Source organism: Coffea arabica, chromosome 3e (genome assembly GCF_036785885.1).
Source record: "Coffea arabica cultivar ET-39 chromosome 3e, Coffea Arabica ET-39 HiFi, whole genome shotgun sequence".
NCBI lineage: Eukaryota > Viridiplantae > Streptophyta > Magnoliopsida > Gentianales > Rubiaceae > Coffea > Coffea arabica.
This window is the reverse complement of record NC_092315.1, coordinates 2,432,205-2,447,185: the sequence shown is the minus strand read 5'-3', so window position 1 is coordinate 2,447,185 and position 14,981 is coordinate 2,432,205. Positions and strand designations below refer to the sequence as shown.

The window sequence follows — 14,981 nt, the reverse complement described above, 5'->3', positions numbered from 1 at the left end:
GACAACTTCTTGCGGCGAACTGCTGAATGGCAGCCTAGGATGGGCATCAGGGCTGTTACAATACATGATGGAGTGGCCCGAGAATCAGTTAATTCATCACTTTTCTCGAATCCAACAAGGAGTTAGTTCATGGAGACTGCATCCACTGCACCAAGTTGATTTGCAGTGCTTGTTACTCTACATTGGAGGCCAAATTAAGTTTTTTTTTTTTGGTTGACGAGGAACCATCAGCCGCAGCCCAAAAATACGAGCTGAATAAACTCCGTCCCGTGCAATAATCCGTTACAATCACGTAGAGAGGTCAAATTAAGTTAGAGAGAATACTCTTCTCTTGAACCCATGACGTTGATTTGGATTTTTTTTTTTTTTTATAACAAGAAAAGAAGAAAGTGTAGTGGCGAAAAATTTGGTGTTTTTGTATAATATAATAGTTAATTCAAACTAACAGTAAGATATTCAATCATATATTGAGAAACTAATCGAAGTAAAATCTTGAGAACAAACAAACAATTTTTTTTTTTTTTGGCCGAATATAGGTTTAAAACTATATCTTCCTCAAATTTTGATAGTTTCATCACATTTAATTGGCCAATTCTGTCAAAAAAATATTTAATTTTGTCACATCTCTTGCATGAGTGAAAATCACTCTTTTCTAAATTAACAGGTGAAATAAAAAAAAATTAAAATTTGAAAGATAATGGGTATGGAATTTAAAAACTTTTCAATTGACTACCGAATATTGACATTAAAAAAGAAAAAGAGTTTAAGCTGACGTCAGTCAATTGGACTCCCAAAAGTAAAACCATTGAATTGTGTTATCTACCCGATACTCAGTTTTGGGTTGGGCTGACGTACCCCAAGTTTTCGGTTAGCTTAAATTTGCAAAAGTTCTGGTTCTACCCGCTTTAACCCAAAAGAATACTCGAAAAAGTCCAAACAATAAACCTCGGCCAACCCAACAGAAGTCGGGAGGTTTCGTATTTAACCACGCCGGTCCAACCAGACCAGGTCAATTCTTCAAAATCATCGTTTCTTTATGGTTTGAGAAACTTTCTACCAATTCCTCCAAACCCCTTCTTGCAAAGGAGAAATCAACCGAAACGGTTTCAGATCAATTCCATGTAAGTTATTGAGACCCTTTTCGAATTTTCAGCTTTTGATGTTCATGTCATTTTTAATCTGCATGTTATGCACCACAGTAAAAATTGACTGATTACTGAATTTTGAGTAGGAAAACAACCCCAATTGTATAAAGGCATTGACTTTTTTTCCCCCTGCATGGTTACTGTGATTATTGGTGATTTTTTATAATTGTTTATTGAGGCTAAAAAGGTATTGATCCTTTTTTGTTTGGGTGCCTTTTTTCATTGTTTTTGTCACAGCCCAGATAGCTAAACTTTGAGGGACATATCTGAAAATTCAATCATGCTTACTGGGATTGTTGATTATGTATGAAGTTGATTATTGAAAGTAGGAAAGTTTTGATTTTTATGATTTCTGTGATGGATTTTGTCACTGCCTAGATAGTGCAATCTTGAGGAAGCATACTTGAATAATCAAGAATGGAGGTGAATAACAGTTCAGAACGTAGGACAAAGCAAAAACGTGATCCTGCATGGAATTACTGTGAAATGTATAAGAATGGTGAGAAGGTTGAGCTCAAGTGTGTGTTCTGTGGGAAAATCTTTAAGGGTGGTGGGATTCACAGAGTTAAGGAGCATCTTGCAGGTGCTAAGGGGGATGGGGGCTCTCCTTGTATGAGAGTTGACCCTGATGTTCGCCGTGCAATGCAAGAGAATTTGAGTGGGGTTGTGGGGAAAAGGAAGAAGAAACAAAGGTTTGTTGATGCCGAGGATGAGTTGTTGATTCAAAATGACATTACCATCGAGGATGAGGGTTTTCGAAATAATTATGATTTGAATACAGTTGATGACTTGCTTCGGCTAACAGAGACCCTTGAAACAAACTCCAATAAGCATCTGAATATTGAAGGAGCAAGTAATGAATTTAATGGTGAACAGAGTGAAGGGGGAATGACTAGACGGAGGAGAAGAAACCTGCAAGAGAATTCAGCTAATATGGAACCTGTAGCCATTGGTTCTCTAAAGCGGGATCCAGCTTGGAAGCATTGTCAAATGTTTAATAACGGGGGGAAGGTTCTGCTCAAGTGTGTATATTGTGGAAAAATATTTAATGGCGGTGGGATTTATAGACTTAAGGAACATCTTGCTGGTCGTACGGGCAATGGATCTGTTTGCTCAGAAGTACAATCTGATGTTCGCCTTCTTATGCAAGAGAGCTTAAATGTAAGTGGGTCAGTGGGGAAGAAAAAGAAGAAACAAAAGCATTTCATTGAGATGCCCAATCATAATGCTGGTAATGGTGCTGTCCAAACCCTTGCTAATGGGCGTGATTTAAATAATGAAATTGATTTGCTTCCTGAAACTGATGCACTTGAAGAGAATTCTGATGTGTTTCTGAACCAAGAACATGAGGGCAACGGATCAGGTGGTAGGATAGAGAAAGGCCAAATGGGAAAGGCATCTGTTCTGATAAATCCTCATAAGTCTCATACATTGACTGCAGATGGTAATAAAGCTGTTGGCTCGAAAGTGGTGGATAATCAGGTTCAAATGGCAATTGGCCGCTTTCTGTTGTATGCAGGGATATCTTTTGATGCTACAAATTCGGTTTATTTTAGAAGGATGATTGAGGCCATAGCTTCGCAAGGATCACAGGTTGTAACCCCTTCTTGCAATGATCTTCGTAGCTGGATTTTGAAAAATTCGGTCAAAGAGGTTAAAAGTGACTTTGGCAGATTCACAGGTTGTTGGGCTAGGAGTGGTTGTTCCATTTTGGTTGATGATTGGGTCACACAGAATGGCAGAACGTTGGTAAAAGTTTTAGTTGCTTGTCCAGAAGGAAATTTGTTTTTGAAGTCTCTGGATATTTCTGAAATTAGAAATCCTGTAGATGCTCTCTACGAATTGCTTGCTAAGGTGATAGAAGAAGTCGGTGTGAGAAATGTACTGCAAGTTGTTACTCGTGGTGAAGAGCCATATTTTGTTTGTGGGAAGAGATTGATTGATGCTTACCCTTCCATTTTCTGGACTCCTTGTGCTGGTCATTGCCTAAGTTTGATGCTTAAGGATTTTACAAAGCTTGACTTGATCAGTGCAATCCTTGAACAAGCCAAATCAATAACAAGATTTATCTACAATCACAATGTTATTTTGAATATGATGAGACGGCACACTTTTGGTGTTGACTTAGTTGACATAGGAGTTTCGAAATCAGCAACAGATTTCATGACATTGAACCGATTAGTGAGTCTCAAGCAGAATTTGCAAAACATGGTTAGTTCAGAGGAATGGGCAGAGAGCCCTTACTCAAGGGAACCTGAGGGATTGGCTGTCCTAGATTGTTTCAGTAGCGAATCATTTTGGTCTACTTGTGCCTTGATTTCCCGTTTAGCTGATCCATTCTTGCGACTTTTGAGGATAGTTAGTAGTGAGAAGAGGCCCGGAATGGGTTACGTTTATGCTGGAATTTATAGAGCCAAAGAAACAATCAAGAAAGAACTTGTTAACCAGAAGGATTACCATGACTACTGGAACATTATACACCGAAGGTGGGAAAAACTTCAGCATCACCCACTTTTTGCTGCTGGTTTCTATCTTAATCCAAAGTTCTTCTATAGTACTGGAGGAGATATGCATCATATCAGATCCCATGTATATGATTGTGTGGAGAAATTGGTGCCTGACCCTAATACTCAGGACAAAATTGTGAAAGAGACAATCTCGTATCAAAATGGTGATGGAGATTTTGGCAGGAAGATGGCAATAAGAGCTAGAGATACATTACTTCCAGGTTAGATTTTTCTAAAGAATGCATTGGTTTCGTTTTCTGTTATATGTTTTTCCATGTTTTTTTGGTATGGGTTCTATCATTTCGCCTTGTGCCATAATCTCAAAATTTCGATGCAACACTCTTGCTTTGACAAGTAAGATGCTGAAACAGTTTTCCATAAAGATGGATAATTAAGAGATTTTGAGAAGATGGCACCTATCCTATACACAGAAAATGAGCTCAAGAATAGCAGCATAATATCCATTTTCTATACTTCAGATTATTATTAGTTATCTTGTTCAGTACCCTGCTATTGGATTTGTGAAAGAAGCCTCATTCTGTTTGCTCTCTCTCTCTCTCTCTCTCTCCATAGCTGAGTGGTGGTCAACATATGGCGGGGCATGCCCAAATTTAGCTCGCTTTGCTATCAGGATCCTTGGTCAAACTTGCAGCTTGATAGGCTCTAAGCCAAGTCACATACCTCTTGAACAGATGCACGAAACGAAAAATTGCTTGGAGCATCAGAGGCTCAATGATCTTGTCTTGGTTCAGTACAATTGGTGGCTGAAGGAAAGGTAATCAAATTTTAAGTATCAATGTCAAAAAGTTTTGTAGTTTAGATGTGGATGGAGACCAGATAAATCTTGCTCTCTAAATGTATTCTTATAGGGCTCAGAAGATTAAAGAGCAGGAGCCAGTGGACCCCCTTTTGCATGCTAACTCTAGAGTGGCTGAGGATTGGCTTATAAAGGAGGAGGCTTATTCAGACGACCAAAACATATCCGATTGGAGCACCATTTCCCCACCTATGGGCAACATAATGCTCTTGGGATCGCGTGCTGATGATTTTGAAGCCTTAGGTGTAGGTAATGATGAATATCCTTTACAAAAATTTCTGATGAAAGAGGTTCTTCTTTTGTGCATTGTTAACGTTGTGACAAACCTACCACAGGTTTTGATGATTTGGAAGTACTCAATGGTGTTAGCGAGGAAGCTACCGATGATAAGCCAGCAGAATTTTTCTGAAGGGGTTTCTCTTTTCCTATATGAAGGGGAAAACCTGGTATTTTTCTGTTTAGGTCATTTCCAGCAGCCTTGTAAAGCTTAGAAATGTTGTGACAGGGGTATGGAGCAATTTTTCTAGTATTTTCTTTTATTAATTTTAAGATTGTAACATGGAAATTGCTGAAATGGTGGTGAAACATTAGGAACTGAGTTTGTGGTTTTTTGTAAGTAACTGTTACTGGCATTTTTTTTAAGAATCACTGGTAGCAGAATAACTGGCTGTGTCATGCATACAATTAGCTCATTCCATCTTACCTGATTAGAAAGATTGAGAAGATTTAAAGCATCAGAATCGTGGAATATTTTTGGGCCAAGAATTGTGGCCCACTTAATCAGAACCTATGTACAATCTGGCTTCAATGTTTGGGCCACAATTTAGGCCCAAATTACTTCAAAACACATCGGATTATTTCATGGCACCTCTTTTTTAAAAAAAAAAAATTTGTTTTAAATTCGTAATAATCATCTTCCTATCATGCCTTAATCAGTAGTAGTTACTTCTTCTTCTTCTTTGTAATTCCTTTTTTTGGCTTAATGAAAGGGAAAACAATTTAAAAACAAAGAAGAATTTAATACCCATCTCAACCACATAAGAATTAGCACTGTTTTCGTAGAAAATAACAATTCAAACAAACGGACTCTTAGATCCTGTTTGGATTGTCATTTTCTATTAGAAAATTATGTCGTTTTTCGTAATCACATTTTTTTATTACCTTTTTTTCTACGTCAAATCGTTACAGTAATTTTTTCAAACCGTTACCAGTCTAACACGAAACTCCCTTTCCACGGTACGACTACTTTGGAAGGTACGCAGCAACTTGCAGCCCAATCAACCTGCCCAGCCGCTTTTTCTATACCCATTAATCACCCTTCAAGATTCAAGCTTGTTTGTCTTCTCCACACAAACCCGAGAAAGAAAAAAGAAAAGATGAGTACCAATTGAGTTGTTGAAAGAATTTCTCTTCCTTTACTTCCTCAGCAGACAGCAGCACCATGGCAACTTTCTTTGAAGTCCCACATCATCAAAAAGTAATCTTGACCGGAGTCGATTCGATTTTTAGGTGAGTTTTTTAGTTTTAGCAGACTCTGATCGTCTTTTCCCTCTTCAGTTTTCTTCTTTTTTTTTTTTGGAACTGAATATGTATCTGTTAATTCGCTTCTCATCAAAAAGGGAAATTAAAATTCTTTTTTTGGTTTTCGTTTTTCTTCCTAAATCCATGGTTCAGTTATGTTATGTACGTGCAAATTTGCAGATTGCATATCAATTCGTCCAATCAATTGTTGATGTCTATTGCTTGAACTATCAATCTAGAGTTCAGACAATATAAACATCACTAATTGCTGTTTTACTTTGGAGAATCTTAGGCTTTTTACTTCAACCAAAAAAAATCTTAGGCTTTTTATTCGTCAGAAAGAACAAAGGAGATTAGATTCCAATCCTATTGTTAAAGAAATTAAATTGAGAAAAGCAATAGTCACAAACCATGCAAATCTGAACAATGATATTGTTTAGTGCTAATAGGACGAGGTGTTGATTGATGTCAGTGTTGCAATATATATATATAGCCTGCAACATAATGTGCTTATATTATCTTACCAACTCATAGCTAGTGCTGGACTTGGTTCATGATAATCTAATTGTTATGTTGTTGAAGGTGTTTTATAAGGTTTACCACAGTTGAACAAAATATCAGGGAAAAAGTTTACAGAGCCAAAGTTGATGGGTCCGAAACAGCTGATGGAACAGGATCCGGGAGAGTTGGATGTCAGCAAACTGCATCCTCTCTCTCCCGAGATAATTTCTTATCAACCAACAATAAATATTGGTAATCCTCATTAGACTTACAGTTGTTTGATTTTAATACATTGTTGCTTCCCAAATCCCAACTGACTGTGTTGAAATTTTGAAGGCCTTATTGGTCATGTGGCGCATGGCAAAACGACCGTTGTAAGAGCAATCTCTGGCATCAGGGTAATCGTCATGCACTTTTTCTACAACTTACAATGCTTGGTTTTTTATTTCTCAGCACATTTTGATCATAATTTACCTATCTTTTTCGTTAATAACATGTTTTGGCTCTTCTACTAATTACAGACTACCCGTTTCAAGTGTGAACTGGAGCGGAACATTACTGTTAGACTTGGATATGCAAATGCAAAAATATATAAATGTGAAGATGAGCGCTGTCCTCGGCCTCTGTGTTACAAGTAAGTTTATTGAACTGCTCAAGTTTGGTTTCCTTCATCTTTTCTTAAATTTGTACTAATTACCTAAAAAACACATAATGCAGGGCGTATGGAAGTGACATGGTTGACAATCCTCCCTGTGATGTGCCCGGTTTTGATAAATCCAAGATGAAACTGCTGAGACATGTCTCTTTTGTTGACTGCCCGGTATGTTCTTCATTTTGGAAACAGAGATTGAATAAGTAAAGCACATAGTACCTTTCCCCCCGGCAGTCACAGTTATGGATGCTCAAATTTTTCTGCATGTCACCTATCTTAAGTTTTTACTAAATTCTGTGTTAAGTTTTCAACTACATAAATCCCTTTTTAAGCTGTAAAGTAACTTGTTTAAAGAACTGGATAGTCAAGTAATCTACCTGCATTCTATGGATAAGTGAATATAACTCCTTATCGTAGGCTACTGAATTGTGTACATGTGGATATGTAAGTACTTCAAAGACCTGAATCTATGTTTTGTCTTTGCAGCATACTTTTCAGATTAATCTGTTGATCTTAATTTCGATGTACAGGGACATGAAATATTTATGACTAGGATGCTCAGTGGGGCAACAGTAATGGATGGATCACTCCTCCTAATAGCTGCTAATGAGAGTTTCCCCCAGCCTCAAACACTTGAGCATTGGTCTGCAGTAGATCTTCTGAAAATTCAAAATCTCATCCTTCTTCAAAATAAGGTGGATCTTGTTCAGGGGGAGGTGGCCAGGAATCAATATCAAGCGATTCAGAAATATGTAAAGGTGAATATTTCAGACAAAATTGAATTTCCCTCGGCCCCCAATTCTTGATTCATAGTAGTAATCAAACTTCTTACCCTTTAATGCAACCAGGGAACTGTCGCATCTAATGCACCAATAATACCAATTTCTGCCCAGTTGAATTACAACATGGATGTGGTGTGTGAATATATTATGAAAAAGATATCTGTTCCAGTTCGAGATTTTGTTTCACCGCCACAGATGATTGTGATTCGCTCGTTTGATGTTAATAAGCCTGGTTGCGAAGTTCTTGAGCTGAAAGGAGGGGTTGTAGGTGGAAGCATCATCAAGGTATCCATGTCAACATCTCTTCTTGAAAATGTAAATGAAAAGAGAACGAAGGAAGAGAGGAAAAAATAAATGAATGAATAACTGACTTAAGTTTCACAGTAATTTGTTACAAGTATGTTATAAATCTTCTTGTGTACAGGGTGTTCTGAAGGTAAACCAAATTATTGAGCTCCGTCCAGGGATTCTGGGGAAAGATGCCAGCGGCAACTTGAGATGTAGTCCCATTTATACCAGAGTAGCTTCACTTCACTCTGAACAGAATAAACTTCAAATTGCTGTCCCTGGTGGCCTTATTGGGGTTGGCACAACAATGGATCCTGCACTGTCACGCAGTGATCGGTTGGTTGGTCAAGTTCTTGGTCAGGTCGGGACACTACCTGAAGTTTATACTGAAATCAAGGTAAGCAGATTCAAAGGAAACAAGCTTAATCAGAATGATTCAGAATTTTCATACAATTCACTGATGTAGGACCTCTCACTTGTGTTACACATTATCCATCTTCAGATTGCAAACACACATCTTTTGAGCAAACTTTTAGGAGTGACAATGAATGGCACAGCACAGGGAAAAGTTGGTGGTCTTATAAAGGGAGAAATTCTGCTGCTGAACGTTTCATCCATGGCAACCGGGGCTGAAGTTCTTAAAGTGAAGGATAAGCATGCAAAATTACGCCTCAAAGCACCAGTATGCACGAGTCTAGGAGAGAAGGTGGTCTTAAGTCGCCGCATACAAGGGCATTGGCGACTCATTGGTTGGGGCGTAATTGAAGACGGAATTACACTCGATGTACTTGCTGCGACACCAGACCTTACATGAATAGGAAAACTATAATAAGTTCATTTTATAGAGCAATTGTCGCTGCCTTTACCTTGAAACCATGCAGATTTGTGCTTCTTTCTGTTGCTAGGTATCGTGATTTTTTCGTTGCTATAGAACCAAGGACATAATTTCTTGATAATTGAATTTTCTTTCTTTATGATGAACATGAATTCATGACCATCAGAATAAAAGTGGTAGCGTCTTTGCGTAGAACTAAATTCTTACTTGAGATGGGAATTGGTTTTGTTGCATGTACCATGAATTGACAACTAACTTCGGTTTTAACGAATGATGAATGATGTTAGATTTTAAGATAATGAGAATAAGTGTGAAATTTCTTGAGAGTCAAATAATTATCAAGGAGCAGGTACTTTTCCAAAGGCAAGTATGGGGTGGGTTCGGGACGAGGAAGGGATGGGATTATAAATGAGAGGTTTTAGATTCCCCTTTTACTTGCCAAAAAAAAAAAAGGCACTACATGTTCCCCTTGTCCAAGAACTTGTGTTTCAACTCCATCAATAAACATAATTCGAGAAACATATGCACAAGATATCAATGAAAAGACATCGACACTTACAATGCCTTGAGCCCGTGATCAGGAAACGAAACGCAACTGAAACAGAGGATGTTACAGGGAAACTCCTTTTCTTTTGAGATGGTGCTCAACCATCAGTTATGAATCAGCTGACTTCAAAATTCAAGACAACATTTCACTTCCAATTCTTCGAAAAAATGAGGGAAATACTGAGGAAAATTTTATAATTATATGAGTTGAAGCCCAGCAAAACCTGCCGCACATTTGATTTTAAGCGTCAGAATTCAGAACTAGAGTCATCTGATCTTGGAGGTAAACCGTAGAAGAGAGAAGAAAAATGACTTATGCCTGAGATACATCCTAATTTTGCCAACAGAGATTTCTCCTACCCTCCTGCATGATCTCAAAGGCCAATTTATATCTTTCTAATGATGCTGCTCCAGCATCAATATAATTGCGGGCTTCTTCCCTCAAACTCCACAGCATCAATGCCTTGAGATCCTGTGAGCCACCACCTGAATCAATATCACGCAGTATTCCATATTTTGCGTTCTTGGTCCACCTATGTAAGACATAACGAGATGGAAGTTCCCTTATGTTCATAATTTGGAACACCTTCAACGCATGTCTACAAAGCATGCCTTCAAATTCGAAGAGTTTACAACTGCAACTGATGCTAAGATTTGAAGCATTAAATGCAACAGTATTCCTTTCATCCCCATTGCCACACTTCTGCACTATATACCTGCTAATAGCACCTTCAACATTAATCTTTATTCCAGCATAGCTATAGCATTCTAAGAGCTCCTTCTGAAAGACTTTGAACATTATTATTGTGTAAAGCCTTCGACACTGTTCTTCTATGGGATCTTTTGTGTGCAAAACTGCCTGCAAATTAAAGGAGTTAAAATCTTCTTTTCTTTCATCTTCACGTCGCTGTTCAACTGCTTTCTCATAACGTATAACAAATTCATTAAGGGGAGTATGTGCTGTCAATACTGTACCAAAGTAAGACTTTATGCTTCCATCCACTGGGATACCTGCAAAGAACGTGCCCTTTATGTACAAAGGAACCCAACTTTTACGCATCGTGTACATTTCCTTCAACCACGTGTTCTCTTTCAAATTATAGTTATTAATTAGAACATTCCATGCAGAATCAAATTCGCTAGCTGTCTGACTCTGTGAAATACAAGCCTCAAATTCATATTTGAACTCAGAGTTCAAGGACAGCAGTGCTCCCAGGTTTTCTTGTTCCTTGGCCAGCATTTGCCATGAAGAAAACCGATGATGTGTCCCAGGAAAAATATTCGCAATGGAATATGTAATTGCTTTGTCCTGATCAGCTATTATTGACACAGGACACCGGCCAGACATAGCCCTAAGCCATGCTTGAAACACCCAAGTAAATGATTCCTCAGATTCATCAGCAATTAGAGCACAGCCAAGAAGTACTGGCTGCCGGTGGTGATTAACGCCAACAAATGATGCAAATGGCACTGAATAACTACCCCTCCTGTATCCCGTATCAAATACGATGGCATCCCCAAACTGAGTGCAGGAAAATCTAGACCGTGCATCAGCCCAGAAGATGCTCATAGCTTTGCCATTATCCATCTCCACTGCATAGAAAAATCCTGTGTCTTCCGCTTGCCGAGACTGAAAATATTCAAGAAGTACATTGTACCAATCACTTCCAATATTACTTTCTCGGCCTCTTTTAACTAGACTAAGACCACCATTTGTTTCAACTAGATCCAAATTTTCCAACCCACTGATTACTTCTTCTCTAAATCCCTTTGTCACAGAAGTTGTTCTCTGACTGGCATCAGTTGCAGTGTCAAATTCATGATTGTGTTCCTTCTGAAGATGGTCAACAACCCACCTTCCTGTTTCTTGTCTTTGTATCCTCATAAATGCTCCACAACCTACTCTAGAAGGGTGCTGATGCCCTTCCTTTGAGCAGACAAATCTTCGGGATGTAATAGACCCATCATGCTTAGAACGGAATAACTGACCAATCCGAACTCTGAACCCTGTACTAGCTGCAAACGTGCAGTAAAACTGATATGCTTCATTAGCAGAAGTGAACTCAAGACCTTTGTATGGTTCACCTGCTGGTTCTCCTCTAAATTCATCATGTTTGAGTCGTTTGGCATCAACAACACCGGATGGACCTTCTTCCTCATGTGATCTAATTCCTGTCCTAGTAGAAATGACAGCTGTTGTTCTGGGGTTTGGAAGAGATTTCCTCTGTATACGCGAAGGGCAGATCTCACCAGGAAGTTCAAGTTCATGGTTATGTTCCTTGTTGATATTGGCAAGAACCCATTTCCCAGAATCAGCCTTTTGCACCCTTATGAAAGCAGGACAACCAGTTCTTGAATTGGTCTGAAAACCCTCCTTTGAACATACAAATCTCCTAGAAATAACAGAACCATCAACACGAGACCTATAAAGCTGGCCAATTCTGATTCTGAAACCTACTTGTGTGGCATAAAGATTATAAAATTCCTGTGCATCTTCTGCTGAATCAAACTCCAGCCCCACGTGAGGTTCAAGTTTTGACTCTCCTTCATCATCCCTATGGCCATTTGCTTTCACAACCATTAGAGCTATTGGTTTGGCTCTTACAGTAATAGCATTTCCTAACTCTTCTCTGCTCATATCAGTATCTGAGATGCAACCAAACAATGTTCCCAGTGGAATAACTAAAAGGACACAAATAATTTAGAAGAAAGCAGTCTCTGATGAATATAATGGCAAAACTTCTCTTAACAGATGGCTGTCAGTCCGTTATAGCACCACAATGCGACAAATAAACAACCAACCACCACAAACACTATAAATATCACATGGCAGAAGATGAGATTTATCAATATGCAGATACAATGATACCATGAATGCATCGACACATGAATACAAAGATTAGAAACCAGATGGCAAATACAAATGGGAAGAAAAAAGTTTTTACTGAAAGCAGATATGAAGGAAGAGTTTGCAAAGCGTAGCACATGCACAAGCACAAACACTCATACACATGCTGTGTGTGTGTGAGAGAGAGAGAGAGAGAGTATACCAGAAGACATCTGAACATAAAGAAATTTTATCAACATTTCAGCAGTTGCTTGATCAGCACCAGATCATGGGATTTTGTTAACTTTTCTAAGTTCAGTTTGGTGTACTGAGAGTGAGTATGACAGTTCCCTTTGGATAAAATCTAGTGAACTAACAAAATATGGAAAATTTTGAAACTTAAACTTGTATTTTGTAGCATCACGTTCACAGATGTGTGTATTCCATTATATAGATTTGGTAGAAAATGCAAGAAAAGCAAATAGCACTCTGTGGTGATACAACAAGAAACTTGGAAAAAAATATCCCACTTTTATTTCTATTAGTCAGCTTTTACAATAATCAGAAAAACTACATTGTTCTTGCACTACAATTCCAGTAATTTCAATAATAGGGGGTGTTTCACTACAAATTTGAGGTAGATATTTCCATGAAGTTTGATAAGATACAGAGAAACAGAAAGGCCTTATTCTGTAGTAAGACGAAGAGTGAATAAAGAAACCAGCCACAGCCAACAGCTCATTTATTTTTATAACTTAACTCTACTGGAAACCACAAATATTGAGTGCCAAACTTCAGAAGGGTTGAGAAAGATTACATGGAAACTTATGTTAGACGACAGGCTTTGTTTGTAGAATGAGATTCTTGAGGAAAGTTCAGCAAGATAACCTCTATCAAGAGATCTGCAAACTTTCATTAAGTATAGTCATGTAAATAATCCAATAGGGTCCAGAATCCAACTCACACATCCAATTAAACCTATCCACTTTCTTGGCACAAAATCACTCACGTAGCAAGCTCCAAAAGCTTAAGGAACCTTTTTTTTTTCTCTGCTCATATGGATATGTTGGGGCATTCACTTCTTCAGATATTAACGGAGAACCATAAAACACTCAAATTGCACCTATACATAATCACAAAATATTGCAAACACCGATAATTCATTGCCGATAAAATATACATTTTACACTCATCATTTCAGCTAAGCTCCTACAACCAATTCACAAAAGCAGCAGTTTTTCCTTAGTGAGATGCAGCAGCCAAATCCCAGTTCAACTTGACAATTAGAAAAGCACCACAGAGCTCAAATCAAACAAACTACTACAATTGCCCAATCCCATCGCACCAAAAGCCCATAAAGAAATTGTCACCAGGAAAGTATTTTTTTCTTTGAAAAAAAAAATCATTAACCAATTAACTCAAAATCAGAAAAGAACCGGATACCCATAATAGATGGGTAAAGAATTCAAGAATTTTTTTTATGAAAAAAAGGGACTGTGATAAAGGTTTTACCTTAGCATATCTGGATAACAGGCAATATGATGAAATCGGTCTTCTGGAGCTAAAACTACAGTGCTTATCACTCAGGAACCGCATGCATTGAAACGCCGAAGAGGAAACATGAAGAAAATCCAAAACTGGGCGCAAACTTAAGAGGGCCTTCTCCAAATCCAAATTTACATTCAACTCCCGAGCTAAAACCAAATTAAATGAGTAAATCTCGACAGCCCTTAAATCAGAATTGATTGAAACGGTAGAACATCATTTAATTTCCTTTTAGTCAGCTCAATTTAGTTTTCTTTCTTTTTTTATTGAGTAATGAGTAGTGTGCGTAGCTAGCTGCAAGAAAGGTGCTGAGGTGGATTTTGTGCGGTGCGGGTCCGTCTGGGAACTCGTGACAGTGACGATTTAATAGCAGCAAAAACAGAAATTCATTATATATTTAAGGGAAATTCTTTATCCAAAACTGGGATCCAAATTTTTTTTTCATTCTTTACATATTTAAGGGAAATTTTTCTTTCTTTTCTCAGTTTTATATCTTGAGTTAAATTCACTATTAGACAATGAAATAATTAATTTTGACCCTTAGATTATAATCATTTGAATATTTTAAAATATAAATAACTAATATTATTGGGAGGTACAAATTGAGAAAATAGTTCTCTTTGCAAAAAATGTTATAATCATTTGAGTAGTTTAAAGTGTAAATAAGTAATATTATTGAGACGTACAAATTGAGAAAATGGTCCCCTACACTGTTGGATTAATTTTAATTCATATATTATAACTATTGAAATAATTTATGTAAATAATTAACATATTCTATAGAGAAAATTGCAATTTCAGTATCAAATGTTTGAGTTATCACGGTTCTAGTTCCTAAAGTTTAGACAAAAACAAATTTAGCATCAAATATTTTTATCTGTAAGTAAATTTAGTCCGATTAACTAGTTTTGGCAAATTATTACCAGATTATAATCACGTGAATAGCATGTGCTAGTAGCTAATTATTATAAAAAATTAGAAAAAAATGAAAAATATATATTGCTTCTAATTTTTT

The 14,981-nt window shown here is 37.5% G+C and overlaps 3 protein-coding genes across 10 annotated transcripts; 2 read left to right on the top strand and 1 right to left on the bottom strand.

The window, feature by feature from the left end:
- The first annotated feature begins 903 nt into the window (after positions 1 to 903).
- LOC113738181 (uncharacterized) lies at positions 904 to 5,132 on the top strand. Of its 2 annotated transcripts, none has more exons than XM_027265406.2 (5): positions 904 to 1,121; positions 1,388 to 3,873; positions 4,226 to 4,427; positions 4,522 to 4,718; positions 4,805 to 5,132. In XM_027265406.2, the coding sequence occupies exons 2-5, from the start codon at positions 1,563 to 1,565 to the stop codon at positions 4,876 to 4,878; spliced, it is 2,784 nt and encodes a 927-aa protein (XP_027121207.1). In that variant the 5' UTR covers positions 904 to 1,121; positions 1,388 to 1,562; the 3' UTR covers positions 4,879 to 5,132. The 2 variants fall into 2 exon arrangements, with proteins under 2 accessions (XP_027121207.1, XP_027121206.1); XM_027265405.2 differs by having other exon boundaries at positions 1,383 to 3,873.
- A 540-nt stretch (positions 5,133 to 5,672) lies between these two features.
- Positions 5,673 to 9,194, top strand: LOC113738183 (eukaryotic translation initiation factor 2 subunit gamma). The gene is made up of 9 exons (XM_027265411.2): positions 5,673 to 5,978; positions 6,573 to 6,743; positions 6,828 to 6,889; positions 7,013 to 7,125; positions 7,209 to 7,311; positions 7,674 to 7,901; positions 7,992 to 8,210; positions 8,350 to 8,610; positions 8,716 to 9,194. The coding sequence occupies exons 2-9, from the start codon at positions 6,638 to 6,640 to the stop codon at positions 9,025 to 9,027; spliced, it is 1,404 nt and encodes a 467-aa protein (XP_027121212.1). The 5' UTR covers positions 5,673 to 5,978; positions 6,573 to 6,637; the 3' UTR covers positions 9,028 to 9,194.
- On the bottom strand, positions 8,265 to 14,341 carry LOC113738182 (protein FAR1-RELATED SEQUENCE 7). 7 transcript variants are annotated; one of them, XM_072084270.1, is made up of 4 exons: positions 13,934 to 14,341; positions 13,239 to 13,323; positions 9,608 to 12,276; positions 8,265 to 9,018 (listed from the first exon to the last, which is right to left on the bottom strand). In XM_072084270.1, exon 3 carries the CDS (start codon positions 12,230 to 12,232, stop codon positions 9,926 to 9,928), a length of 2,307 nt encoding a protein of 768 aa, XP_071940371.1. In that variant the 5' UTR covers positions 12,233 to 12,276; positions 13,239 to 13,323; positions 13,934 to 14,341; the 3' UTR covers positions 8,265 to 9,018; positions 9,608 to 9,925. The 7 variants fall into 7 exon arrangements, with proteins under 7 accessions (XP_071940371.1, XP_071940372.1, XP_071940370.1 ...); XM_072084271.1 differs by having other exon boundaries at positions 9,608 to 12,240; XM_072084269.1 differs by having other exon boundaries at positions 13,239 to 14,341.
- Positions 14,342 to 14,981: the final 640 nt, after the last annotated feature.